Source organism: Callithrix jacchus, chromosome 5 (genome assembly GCF_049354715.1).
Source record: "Callithrix jacchus isolate 240 chromosome 5, calJac240_pri, whole genome shotgun sequence".
Lineage (NCBI taxonomy): Eukaryota > Metazoa > Chordata > Mammalia > Primates > Cebidae > Callithrix > Callithrix jacchus.
Genome location: NC_133506.1, coordinates 89,135,510 through 89,148,955, shown reverse-complemented (window position 1 = coordinate 89,148,955; position 13,446 = coordinate 89,135,510). Strand labels below are relative to the sequence as shown.

At 48.4% G+C, this 13,446-nt stretch overlaps 1 protein-coding gene across 3 annotated transcripts; it reads right to left on the bottom strand.

Moving 5' to 3' along the window:
• Window positions 1-918: 918 nt before the first annotated feature.
• On the bottom strand, window positions 919-10,236 carry LOC100411055 (intercellular adhesion molecule 5). 3 transcript variants are annotated; one of them, XM_035300420.3, is made up of 8 exons: window positions 9,834-10,236; window positions 8,025-8,100; window positions 6,207-6,473; window positions 4,796-5,116; window positions 4,265-4,543; window positions 3,155-3,424; window positions 1,935-2,177; window positions 919-1,740 (listed from the first exon to the last, which is right to left on the bottom strand). In XM_035300420.3, exons 2-8 carry the CDS (start codon window positions 8,077-8,079, stop codon window positions 1,517-1,519), a joined length of 1,659 nt encoding a protein of 552 aa, XP_035156311.1. In that variant the 5' UTR covers window positions 8,080-8,100; window positions 9,834-10,236; the 3' UTR covers window positions 919-1,516. The 3 variants fall into 3 exon arrangements, with proteins under 3 accessions (XP_035156311.1, XP_002748158.2, XP_008995148.1); XM_002748112.5 differs by having other exon boundaries at window positions 10,079-10,236; XM_008996900.5 differs by lacking the exon at window positions 4,796-5,116 and having other exon boundaries at window positions 10,079-10,236.
• Window positions 10,237-13,446: the final 3,210 nt, after the last annotated feature.

The following is a 13,446-nucleotide window of genomic DNA, read 5'->3' as shown; positions in this document are numbered from 1 at the left end:
CCCGAGCTAATGCACCACCTGCCCTGAGCTGGTTGTGCTATCAACACAGTAGTTTTTCCTTAGAAATCATATTTAAAGTTCTAAAATGCAACCATTTGACTTAATAAAAGCTTTCAGCAATGACACAGAAGGGAAATGCATTTGGATATAATAAAATCACTTCCATTTTTACCATAGCAAAATTTCAGCAAACATTTCTTGACTGATTTGGGAGAAAAGATCTGGTTTTATGATTCCCCATGCCTTCTCCAAGGATGAACATATTCTTTCCAAAGAACAGAGAAGGAAGCTGAATCATAAAATCATATGAACATTTTCACAAGATTCCTCTTGAAGCTTGAAGGAAATAGTATGCAGACAGATGAAAATATGCACTTATTTATGAAAAGGGAGCATAAACATTGGAATTCTAACCTAGATGCCCATATGGATTAAAAAAAAAATTGGCAAATGAGAACTCACAGTTGATTACTCTGTGAAAAGGAATTCAGAGATGTTTAAAGCTCTTAACCTGTGAGGCCAATTTCATGGAAGAACTCTACCTTCTACTTCAGAGACAGAACACTGGGCTAGGTAGCTGTGTGTCTGGCCTGAAGTGGAATTTCTTACCATCTGTATACTCCCCTAAGACCCACAACAGATGGTTACTGAGTTGAAGCTTCCCACTGATTGTTAATGGTATCAACAAGCTCAGCTCTGGGAGCTGGCACTCCAGAAGCCCAGGTCAGGGGAGCAAGGGAAAGGAGAGATGGGAATAGAGTTCTGATTCCTAGCCCCATATTTGATACCTTCTCCATTCAAAGTCCTGTCCCTGGACTAAAAATTTAATTCCTAGTTAGCAATCAAAAAACCATGAAAAATTTCTAAGATGCACCTGACTTTAGTATGATGTTTAAAAAGGGAGTCGGAACCAAGAAGAAAGGGCAGGATCTTTTTATTGGATCTAAGAGTGGACTGATGATGTCCCTGGCAAGGAACAAGAGGCTTTCTTACAAATCAGACATTGAGACTGAGATTCCTAATGACTAGAGTGAGCTAAAAAGAAAAAGATGGCTGAGCATGGTGGCTCACACCTGTAATCCCAGCACTTTGGGAGGCCGAGGTGGGCCAATCACTTGAGGTCAGGAGTTCGGGACCAGCCTGGCCAACATGGTGAAACTATGTTTCTACTATAAATACAAAAATTAGCCAGGCATGGTGACAGGCACCTGTAACCCCAGCTACTGGGGAGGCTGAGGCAGGAGAATTGCTTGAACCCAGGAGGCTGAGGTTGCAGTGAGCTGAGATCATGCCATTGCACTCCAGCCTGAGTGTCAAGAGCGAGACTCCATCTCAAAAAAAAAAAAGAAGAAGAGAAAGGTGAGCTTGTGGACATATTGGACACATGGGACCCAGGAGCCTGAAACACTGTTTTACGGGACAGAAGAACACAAAGGGTAATGCAGCCTAACATTCTGTTTCTTCTTTTGTCTTCTCTCCTTTCTTCCCTCCCTGAGAAACCACAGTAGCAGAAGTCTCATTCAACCAAATGGCTGTCAATTATATGAGTTGTACTTTTCTCTTGCTGAACAGCAAACTGGCTTTCCTCCTCTTCGTCGTCCTCTTTCTGCCTATAGAGCAATCTCCTCCTGTCCATTTTGCAGGGCCTATAGCTCAGATACAGTGCTATGGTGATGACAACCACTCCAAGGGCAGTGGTAATAATGACAAAGATGGTAGAGCTGATTCCATGATCCAGTCCTGACCAAGCACAGACAACAGAGTTAGGAAAGTCTGAGCTTGCAAGGATCACCCACCCCAGCCCAACCAAGCCAAGTTCTGAGTCTCACTCTTCCCAACCTAGTAGAATCTGTCTTATTTTCATGCTTGGATAAGAATCCCAAACCCCTAAGGGGTTTCCATCCTGGGCCTGGCAGTAGGGCAGCAAAGGTTACCTTGAACAACCACAGCAATGTCTTTGCTGACAGAGCCCAGCTGGTTAGTGGCTGTACAGCAGTAGGTTCCTCTGTGGTTCTGGGTTGCCTTCTGTGGCACTTCAAAGTCAAAGACCACCCCATTCCAGGTACACACCAAGGCTGGAGCTGGGTTTCCCTTTGGGATGCAGGCAAGCATGTGTTCCATCCCTTCTAGCCAGGTCTGTTTGCCAGGGCAACCCGATTCCTCTAACCGTGGCTTGTCTGCAAAAACAGAGTCTCCCAAGGAGCTGAGTTCAGAGTACCACACCCCCTCCCCACCTTCACACCCTGCTCCCTCTCCTCCCCTCACCCAGATGCCATCCCCTCCACCCAACAACTTTCCTTCCCAAGGGAGCACTATCAGCTCCCTGCTCTAACTCTTCCTTCCTACCTTTCCTATGGGCAGGGAGTCTCAGATGAAACCTAGTGGTATTTTTATGGATTCAGACTAAATGGTAACACTGCTCTGTCCATGGTGGCCCTAGGGCCCCTGCTTCCAATCTTTGCTTCTCAGTGGGGAAGGAGCTAGGTAGTGGTGAACTCAGAGAATGAAGATTTTTCTACCTTTTTTTTTTTGAGACAAAGTCTCACTTTGTAGCCCAGGCTGGAATGCAGTGGCGCCATCTTGGCTCACTACAACCTTGGCCTCCCGGGTGATTCTCCTGCCTCAGCCTCAGGAGTAGCTGCAATTACAGGTGCTCACCATCACGCCCAGCTAATTTTTGTATTTTTAGTAGAGATGGGGTTTCACCATGTTGGTCAGGCTGGTCTCAAACTCCTGACCTCTAGCCATCAGCCTCCCGAGGTGCTGGGATTGCAGGCGTGAGCCACCGTGCCCAGTCTATTTTCTCTACTTTTCAAAATACAAATTTGTATACGGAATTTTTGAATATGTCCCTCTTCAGCATTAACTCCAACTATCACTTCCTCTGTTCCCCTCGGCCACTGACCCTCAACCACTGCTGCCTGATCACTTGAACCACTTTCCTTTATGTTCCAAATTTCCCCTCATCTTGTTCCCCACTCACTTTCCTGGGTGTAAGGTAAGCTTGGAGAGCTTTCCTTTTATTCTTTCCTTTGTTTTTTTTTTAATGAGAAAAATGTGACAACTCTAATAATGAAGCACTGGCCAAGAAGCTCTCTAGAAATGGGAAAATAATGATCCTCATTTTGACAAGAAAGGTCAGGCCTCTACTCACATAGGACATGGAGCTGGATCACAGTGGTTTTCATTAACCGCTGACCCTGCACCTCCACAGAGGCCTCGCAGGAGAAGTTTCGGCCATCATCTTCCTCCATGGCAGTAAATAGAAGCCAGGCAGGCTCCCCAGGGACAAGGATGTCTGGGGCTCCCTGAAGCCGAACAGGAGGGATGGGTGATGTTAATACATGCCCTGAGCAGGTCACATTAATGTCGGTCCCTGCCAATGGGTATGATTCTTTTAGCTCCAGGATTGGTGGAGGGAACCCTGTAAGAAAAGGAAAAGACACGTTTATCAAAACTAGCAGACACTTGTGCATTCTTGTTGCTGGTGGGATCCGTTGGGAAGGCAGACAACCGGGGAAAGACTTTGGATACCACTGCTGCTTCTGTAAAAGCTGAAGGGAAGAATGAGATGATTTGGGGATTCAAGAGCTTCTCCTATGCATGCACACCTTTAGCTATGCTTTGCTGCAAGGACTGCAAGATGTATGTTCTTTTCTTTTTTTTTTTTTTGAGACAGAGTCTTGCTCTGTCACCCAGGCTGAAGTGCAGTGGCATGATCTCAGCTCACTGAAACCTCTGTCTCCTGAGTTCAAGCAATTCTTTGCCTCACCCTCCCGAGTAGCTGGGATTATAGGCACCTACCACCACGCCCAGGCAATTTTTGTATTTTTTGTAGAGACGGGGTTTCACCATCTTGGCCAGGCTGGTCTTGAACACCTGACCTCGTGATCCACCCACCTCGGCCTTCCAAAGTGCTGGGATTACAGGTATGAGCCACCGTGCCCAACCTAAGATGTCTTTTCATCTTACAGCTTTCCTCCTCACCTCAAATAAATGTTCCTAAGAAGTAGTTCAGGCATCCACAATCACTCTGTAAGCAGGATGGCCTAAAGAAACTGGGGATGAAAGCTGGAAAGAAGTACTGTAGCAATACATGTCCCCAATCTGCCTGCATCTACCAGGGAAGATGAATACTCATATTCACTTGAGAATGCATCCAGTGAAGGGCAGCAGGGATATCTACAGCCAAATCACCAACCTGATACTCTGTGTTTTCAGCAGTAGAGAACCCGTATGAGAAAGGAAGAGGCAGGTCACTTACTGTAGCTGTGCACTAGCTTTCTTGTTTTCTGTTCAATTGGACCCAGAGATGCAAGGCAGGACAGTTCCTGATCACCAGCCTCCATGGCCTGAATGGTAGCATTGGCCCGTGCTATGTCCCCTTCCCAGGAAAGGAAGGAGCTCAGCTCCTGGTCTTCCAGGAACATGCGGAATATAACTTCTTCAGCTGGAAACACCCTAGCCACCTCACAGCTCACAGTCTCTGCCATCCCAACCTCCAAAAGGGAAGAGACCCAGATCTGGGGACTCTGAGAGAATTCTGCCAAAAAAAATAAGGACAAGGAGAGAAAAGCCATGAGAAATCACATGTCATGCAGGACCCTACAAGGTAGGAGGGGAGTTGGGCTAAAAGGTCTCTCTTCCCCAGGGTGAGTTTAAAGCCCAAGCAAAGGTGAAGCTAAGTTACTCTCACACCCTGACCCTAAACCCCATGAGAACTTAGTCCGAAAGGCCAAGGCAGGATGAGCAAAACGAGCCCCACAATTCCTCCTGCACCTGAGTTCCGACTCACCAAAGATCCGAACTATTTTGATGGGTGAGCTGCCTTGAAAGAGCCTCCCACCTTGCAAACTCAAGTCCAGGTCCGCACGGCAGGAAAAACTGCACCTGTCATTTTCCCTTTGGGCTCTGACATGGATGATGACCTCAGCTCTTTTGGAGGCCACAGCCAAGCTCATAAAGTTCTTTCTATGCAGTTCTTGGTTACCCTGGAGAAGGGTAAGGATGAGGTTCTCCAAGGGTGCTACCCTGGGCACATGACACCTCACTGTGAAGGCTTCATCCACAGCCACCCAGGCAGGCTGCAGCTCCAGAATCACTTGCTCTGGTGGCTCTTTAAGACAAAAAGGCAGGGCTTGATGAGAGTGCTACCCACCTCTCCAGAAAGAAATGGCATAGGACAGGAAAATGTGGTGATACAAATCACAGAAGGTGACTGCCACCCTTAAACTATCTGGTCAGCAATGTCAACTTTTTGCCATCCCTGCCCTAGATGGGGTGAGTTAGTCTTTTGGCTCTTCCTCTGCCCATCAAAAGTGGCTAGGGCCATAGCCAAGAAGAGGGACTGTTGAGGGAGGGTCCCTTGCTTTGACTGTTGCTGCCATTCTGGAAAGCACTGATCTCTTGCCAGAGAGGCTTCAGAGGCAAGAGCAGCTTCCGGGGTCTCCTTAGCATCACACAAAATCTATATTCTAGCAGGTCGGGCAAGGTAGCTCATGCCTGTAATCCCAGTACTTTGGGAAGCCAAGGCAAGTGGACCACTTGAGGTCAGGCGTTTGACATCAGCCTGATCAACATGGTAAGACGCTGTCTGTACTAAAAACATAAAAATTAGCTGGGTCTAGTGGTATGCACCTGTAATCCCAGCTACTTGGGAGGCTGAGGTAGGAGAATCACTTGAACCCGGGAGGCGGAGGTCACAGTGAGCCGAGATCATACCACTGCACTCCAGCCTGGGCAACAAAGCAAGACTCTGTCTCAAAAAAAAAAAAAACAAGGCCAGGCACAGTGGTTCATGCCTATAATTGCAACACTTTGGGAGGCCAGGAGGAGGTGGATCACCTGAGGTCAGGACTTTAAGACAAGTCTGGCCAAGATAGTGAAACCCTTCCCCTACTAAATATACAAAAATTAACCAGGCATGGTGGTGGATGCCTATAATCCCAGCTACTTGGAAGGCTGAGGCAGAAAACTGCTTGAACCTGGGAGGTGGAGGTTGCAGTGGGCCAAGAAGGCGCCACTGCACTCCAGCCTGGAAAGGTGATTGGCTCTAGAATCCCTGTAACATAACAGAAATCTTTATTAAGGGTCTTAATTATCTCCCCTAATTAGAAACATTTGTCCAGTCCTTCCCTAAATGAGACATGTTCATGTTTCCCCATTCCTCCTTCCGCCTCCCTGCCCCAGCCCTCAGCCCTACTCACGATACACAGTGATGCCAAGGCTTGTGTCCTTTTGAATCCCTGCACAAGAGAAGAAGCACTGCAGGATGGAATTCTCTGTGACATCCTCCAGAAGAAACTCTTTCCACTGAGGCCCTTTGCCCACCCGAGTTTTCTTCAAGAAGGTCTCAATTCCACTGGGTCCTGGGTCTGGACAGGTAGTGCTGCAGTTGACCACTAGGGACTGTCCAAACTCCACCAGGGCCTGATTTGGCCAAACAGAAACCTCAAAGAACTCTTCTGAGGCCCCTGAAATAGGAACCACATATGCCAATGACTCTGGCAAGGACCACAAGACCCAAACAAAATACAGAGTCTATTCTATCTAGTTCTGGGTTAGAGAATAGGAAACCTGTCTTGAATAAAAAGGTTCAGAGGACCAGAAAGGATAAAAGACCTGTAATTAACAAGTTAGAGCCCTGATTCCACCATGATTCCCTCCACCTATCTTCTTTCTTGAGAACTTGAATTCTCTGTTAGTATCACTGTGGAAATTATGGTGTATTTCCTAAAAAAGTATGCCCGGGAAACCATTATCTTTCTAAACCTTCAGAATTCTTGAAACCTCCCCAGGATAGGCTGCTGTGGACCGTCACAGGATTCAAACTTTATTACTTATCCCTCAAAGCAGTATCTCTCTCAAATTATGGCTAAGGATTGCCTTCACCAGAATCACCCTGAATGCTTGTAAAGTGCAGATTCCAACTCCACCTTAGAATGTATAATTTTGAACCTGTGAGGGTGGAACCTGAAAATATGCTAGTGAATAAAATAAGCCTCCTGGGGACCCTTATGCACACCATATTCTGATCTCCACTGGCCTGCAGGTGACTCCCAGGATCACTCATTTCCCATGGAACTTTATGCCTCTTCTCAAACTGAGACCATTCTATTTTGATTTGGTGCTAAGGGAACGGATTTTTTTGTTAGTTGTTGTTTCTGAGATGAAGTTTCATTCTTGTTGCCCAGGCTGGAGTGCAATGGTGGGCTCACTGCAACCTCTGCCTCTCAGGTTCAAGTGATTCTTCCACCTCAGCCTCCTGAGTAGCTGGGATTACAGGCATGTGCTACCATGCCTGGCTAATTTTGTATTTTTTGTAGAGATGGGGTTTCACCACGTTGGCCAGGATGGTCTCAGACTCCTGACCTCAGGTGATTTGCCCACCTCAGCCTCCCAAAGTGCTGGGATTACAGTTGTAAGCTACCGTGCCCAGCCTTGGATGGATTTTAAATGCTTGATGTAGGTAAGGGGCACAGGGACTTCAGGAAGTCCTGAAGGCTTCCCTACAAGTCCCCTTTAGCTAGTCCATGTCTACCATCTACTTCACCTCCCAATACCAGTATCCTCTGGGAATACACAACCTTTGTAGCAATGTTACCTACTAAGACCCCTGTTCTTTTCCTGTCATCAGGAGAACTCGTACCTCAGCAATGGGTCCTGTCCAACCAAGAGCCTATTATACTTCATCGTGACACAAAGGGTGGCAACAAGGAAGTAAAAATGTTCTCAAGAGGAGAAACACAGGGCACTGCTGGGGCAGAAGGGAACCAAGTAGAGAAGACATATCTCCTAGGGAGAATCCTCTCTGATAGTCTATTAACTTGGGTTATCCCAATTACAAGCCAGAGACCCTAAGGATTCTGTGTCCTAGTGATCCAAGAGATAGGAATCATTCATCAAGCCAGATGAATGAACACGGAAGTGTCACCCCACTCAGGATGCCCCACCCCCTTCCTCACTGACCAGCTACCTGTGTCCTGGCAAATACTGGTTAAAAAAACTTTCCCAAATAGCCTCACCTGGGCAAAGAATCAAGGCCAGCAGGGCCCAGACACCAAACAGATGCGTTTTCATCCTTATGAGAAGGGCCAAAGGCTAAAGAGAAAAAAACAGCAATGCTGGAGAAAGTCACATACACACACACACACACACACACTATATATATATACATATATATATATATATATACACACACACATACATACATACATGTTTAAGGAAAATTATTTCTTTGATATTAAAAGTCAGTCCCTTTCCTGAAACTTCACTAGTCTACAAAAATTACAGAAAAACATCACAGTGAAGGTGGACTAAAAGAACTTCCTGTATTATGTCTATGTGTTTCAGTTTGGCTTGTGTGCACAGCAAAAAGATGGGAGGAAATATGAAAAAGGATGAGGCGATATTATCAAGATTCCTGTATAAGTTGTATTCTACTTACCTTTCTACTAGTTTGCCTCCATCTATTAGACTGAGTCAATAGAAGGGTGCTGTCATGGAAACATGAAGCTAGACATGTTTCCATGAGTCAAAACAACTATTGACTCAGTCTAATAGATGGAGTTTAGGCTGGGCTCGGTGGCTGATGCCTGTAATCCCAACACTTTGGGAGGCCAAGGTGAGTGGATCACCTGAGGTTAGGAGTTCAAGACCAGCCTGGCCAACATGTCGAAACCCCATCTCTACTAAAAAACTATAAAATTAGTTGGGCATGGTGGTGCACACCTGTAAGCTACTTGGGAGGCTGAGGCAGGTGAATTGCTTGAACCTGGGAGGCGGAGGTTGCAGTGAGCCGAGGCTGCGCCATTGTACTCTAGAGCGAAACTTGGTATCAAAAAAAAAAAAAAGGTTTAAACTGCCTGAAAGTCTTGGCCGGCACTCCAGCCACTGGGGGTGGGTCTGTTGCAGGAGAGGGGCAGGCAATGAGGGGAGGGTGGGGACAAATGCTGTTGGATTGCTTTGGCTGCGCAGTGTGCACTAAACTTGGAGTCTGTTTGGGATTCTTGCTTCTATTCACAGTCAAGGATTTCTTGTTGTTTGTTTTGTTTTTCCCTTCCTTCCCTCCCCTCCTCCCTCCTTCCTCCTTGCTTTCTCATCTTCCATGCATTTTGAAGGGTTTCTTACTGTTTTCCCTTTCTGAGATGGAGTCTCACTCTGTCGCCAGGCTGGAGTGCAATGGTGCAATCTCGGCTCCCTACAACTAACTTCTGCCTCCCAGGTTCAAGTGATTCTTCTGCCTCAGAGCCTGCCAAGTAGCTGGGATTACAGGCACGCACAACCGCGCCCAGTTAAGTTTTCTATTTTTGGTAGAGATGGGACTTCACCGTGTTGGCCAGGCTGGTCTCGACTTGAGGTCAAACTCTTGACCTCAAGTGATCCGCCCGCTTCGGCCTCCCAAAGTGCTGCGATTACAGGCCTGAGCCACCATGCCCCGCTGCTGTTTCTTATAAATACAAGTCACACTGGGCCTTTGCACTGTCTCCTCCATCTGCCCGGAATTCACTTCCTTCTCCCCAAACTCTCCTCTACCCAGTTCAGTATCTCTTTGCAATGGGGCCTACGCTGACCGGATCTTCTCAGCCCTCCCTGCCCAGGACCGCACCGCAGCGCCCCCTGCCAGCCTACTGCTTTCCCTTCGCAGCGCCGTCGCCCTCTAACACCCAACTTGCTGATGACTCCTGAAATCAGAGGCTTTGTTTTCCCTGGACTGTAAGCCCCAGGAAGGCAGTACCCTTCGTTTTATTCACTCATGAATCCTAAGCACCGGGAACGTTACAGGCGGTCAACGACTTCGAATTAAAGACAAGGAAATGCACGAACGAACGCACTAGATAGATGGGTACCAATCCTGTGAGGGCTGCTGACCCCTGCGTAGATACAGGTCACCAGTACAGCTCTTGCTGGGAAGGGGCCTCCGGTCCAACGAGGGGAGGGGCACGGACACCATGTAGCCACCAAGGCTCTTCCGGGGGGACGATCCCCAACACACGGGAGAACACGTGCAAAAGGCACTTCCACCCGGCTTCTCGGGGCTTCCAGTGCCGGCCAAGGAAAACAGGACCGAAATCCTCACCGAGCCGCGGCAGCTTGTTCGCACGTCTCTCGGTCTCGCTCGGCAGCCCATCATTGCTTCTGCCTCTGCTCCTCGGCCTCGCCCCCTCGGCTATCAGGCGCCAGCCACGCGCTCAGACCGTTTGGTCCGCACCGCCAGGCCGCGGCGCGCGAGGGTGCGGCGGGAGACCGGATTTTCCTGATCTACTTAGAAACTCGTGACGTCCACGTGAAAGCTCAGCAGGGTTGGCTGAGACGAGAGGGGCGGGCAGGAAGCTACAACGACCGGAAGGGACCGCGGGGAAAATGAGGGCGTGAAAGCCTGAATCCTGTGGGGCAGAGATCGCGTGTTTGGCGCCACATAACCACTTCCGAATAACGCAACGTGGAAACAAAAGGAAAGGGATCATTGTGGCAAATAACGGCTGTATAAGGAAAACAGAGGTTGTCTTCCCCTGTGGCTGTTGTTTTCGTGGTGTGGCCCGGACACGTGAGCCGGCCGGCGCCTCAGAGACCTGCGCGCGAAGCCTTGTTCCCGCCTTGGGCAGCTAGCTAGCTCCCTGGCGGTCTGAGAGACGTATTTGGTGGAATTTTGACAATTGTCAATTTGCGAAAAGTCCTTTGTTTGTTTGTTTGAGACGGCGCCTGGCTCAGTCAGCCATGCTGGAGTGCAGTGGCACGATCTCGGCTCACTGCAACCTCCGCCCCGCTCCGGGTTCAAGCAATTCTGCCTCAGCCTCCCGAGTAGCTGGGACTATCAGGAATGCGCCACACGCCCGGCTACTTTTTTATTTTGAGTAGAGATGGAGTTTCACCATGTTGGCCAGGCTGGTCTCTAACTCCCAAGCTCAGGTGATCTGCCCGCCTCGGCCTCCCAAAGTATTGGGATTACAGGCATGAGTCACCGCGCCCAGTCTTTTTTTTTTCCTCTCCCTTCCGCGTTTCCATATTCGTCCTCCATTTTTCCACTTGCAGATAACACGGTTGAGCCCCCAGCGTCCCCTTCTTGCTTCCCGCCCAATGTGCCTGTGCCCCGCTCATTCCTCCCCCCGCCAAGCTGTGTGTCCAGTTGCAAAAATGGGGTGAGCGAGGAAACACCCCTTCTTTGCATCTCGGCCCGGGACCCCTTTCCTCAGCTTCCGTGCCAAACCTCTTCCTGGAGGGAAGACTGGAGGTCAGTTCCTAAAGCGTTCATCCTGACACCGCACTGAGCCTTCCCATCTGGTTTCCTTTTGGGTCTTTGGCTCTCCCTCAATCCTTGCCCTGATCGCGATAAACGGGCTGAGTTTCTTGGTGCAGTGAATGTGAGGATTTGGGTTTATTTTTATTTTTTCAGGAGGACAATTAAGTGCTTTGACCATCGAATATAGGCCGGTGTTACCGCATTTTCTGCATCGGTAACAGACTTGGAGATGCCTCACTCTTCAGGACGTTGGGGTGGAAGTCAGGGGAATTATTAATGTTGCTGGCAATCTTAGTGTCTATTGTACGTTCTGAGAACTATTTCTTGCCCTGCAAGAATCTTTTATCAATCCGCATCTTTCTTTTTAGACTATGAGCAAGTGGCTTCTTGGGCTAAGGCTGAGCTGTCTAGGGTAACTCTATCACTGCCTGTTTCCTCCTCCCGTACTGATCATTTGAGGGAGAAAGAATCAGAAGCTTTGGAGTCAGAAAAGCCTGCCTATGAATCCCTTTTTAATACCTTACCAGCTTTCTGACTTACCGGAAAATTACGAAACTTGTAGTAATGTCCTCATCTTTTGTTTTGGTTTTTGAGATGGAGTCTCACTCTGTCGCCCAGGCTGGAGTTCAGTGCCGCCATCTCGGCTCACTCCATCCTCCACCTCCCGAGTTCAAGTGATTCTCCTGCCTCAGCCACCCGAGTAGCTGGGATTGCAGGTGCCCACCATCACACCCAGCTAATTTTTTTTGCATTTTTAGTAGAGATGAGGTTTCACCATTTGCCCCAGGCTGGTCTCGAACTCCTGACCTCAAGTAATCCACCCACCTTGGCCTCTCAAATAGTGAGATTACAGCCATGAGCCACTGTGCCCAGCCAGGAATGATATTTTGTTTATGTGCATGACAGAGCCTACCATTGATTTTGACACCAAGTAGGTGTTCAATAAATGGTAGTATGTGTTTTCCTTTCACAATCTCAGAAAGACCCTCCCTGGCTACTTTCCCTATAACTTCCTGGCTTTTTCTTTTTTCGTTTTTGTTTTGTTTTTGTTTTGAGATGGAGTCTCACTGTTGCCCAGGCTGAAGTGCAGTGGCATGATCTTGGCTCCCTGCAACCCACTGGGTTCAAGCGATTCTCCTGCCTCAGCCTCCCAAGTAGCTGGGATTACAGGCATCTGCCACGAGGCCTGGCTAGTATTTGTATTTTTAGTAGAGATGGCCAGGCTGGTCTCAAACTCCTGAACTTGTGATCCACCCGCCTCAGCCTCCCAAAGTTCTGGGATTACAAGCTCGAGCTACAGCGCCTGGCATCCTGGCTTCCCCCCACTCCCCCCCTTTGCCCAGACTGGAGTGCAGTTGTGTAGTCTTGGCTCACTTCAACCTCCACCTCCTGGGTTCAAGTGATTCTCCTGCCTCAGCCTCTCAAGTAGCTGGGATTATAGGTGCCTGCCACCAAGCCCAGCTAATTTTTGTATTTTTAATAGAGACAGTATTTCACCATGTTGGCCAAGCTGGTCTTCAATTGCTGGCCTCATGATCCCTGCACCCAGCCCATTTCCATCCATTTTTATTAAAAATAGCTGTACTGGGTAAAAGCCATTTTTTAAAAGTTCTGGTAATTTGAAGCCAGGTGTGGTGGCTCACGCCTGTAATCCCAGCACTTTGGGAGCCCGAGGTGGGTGGATCATGTGAGGTCAGGAGTCTGAGACTAGCCTGGCCAATTTGGCAAAACCAGTCTTTGCTAAAAACACAAAAATTAGCTGGGCTTGGTGGCAGGCACCTATAATCCCAGCTACTTGGGAATCTGAGGCAGGAGAATCACTTGAACCCAGGAGGTGGAGGTTGAAGTGAGCCAAGACTACACAACTGCACTCCAGTCTGGGCAAAGGGGGGGAGTGGGGGGAAGCCAGGATGCCAGGCGCAGTAGCTCACACTTGTAATCCCAGCACTTTGGGAGGCTGAGGCGGGTGGATCACAAGTTCAGGAGTTTGAGACCAGCCTGGCCATCTCTACTAAAAATACAAATACTAGCCAGGCCTCGTGGCAGATGCCTGTAATCCCAGCTTCTTGGGAGGCTGAGGCAGGAGAATTGCTTGAACCTGGGAGGTAGAGGTTGCAGTGAGCCGAGACCGCACCATTGCACTTAATCTGTTTAAAAAAAAAAAAAAGTTCTGGTAGTTTTATATATTTATTACGGCTAAATTTTTA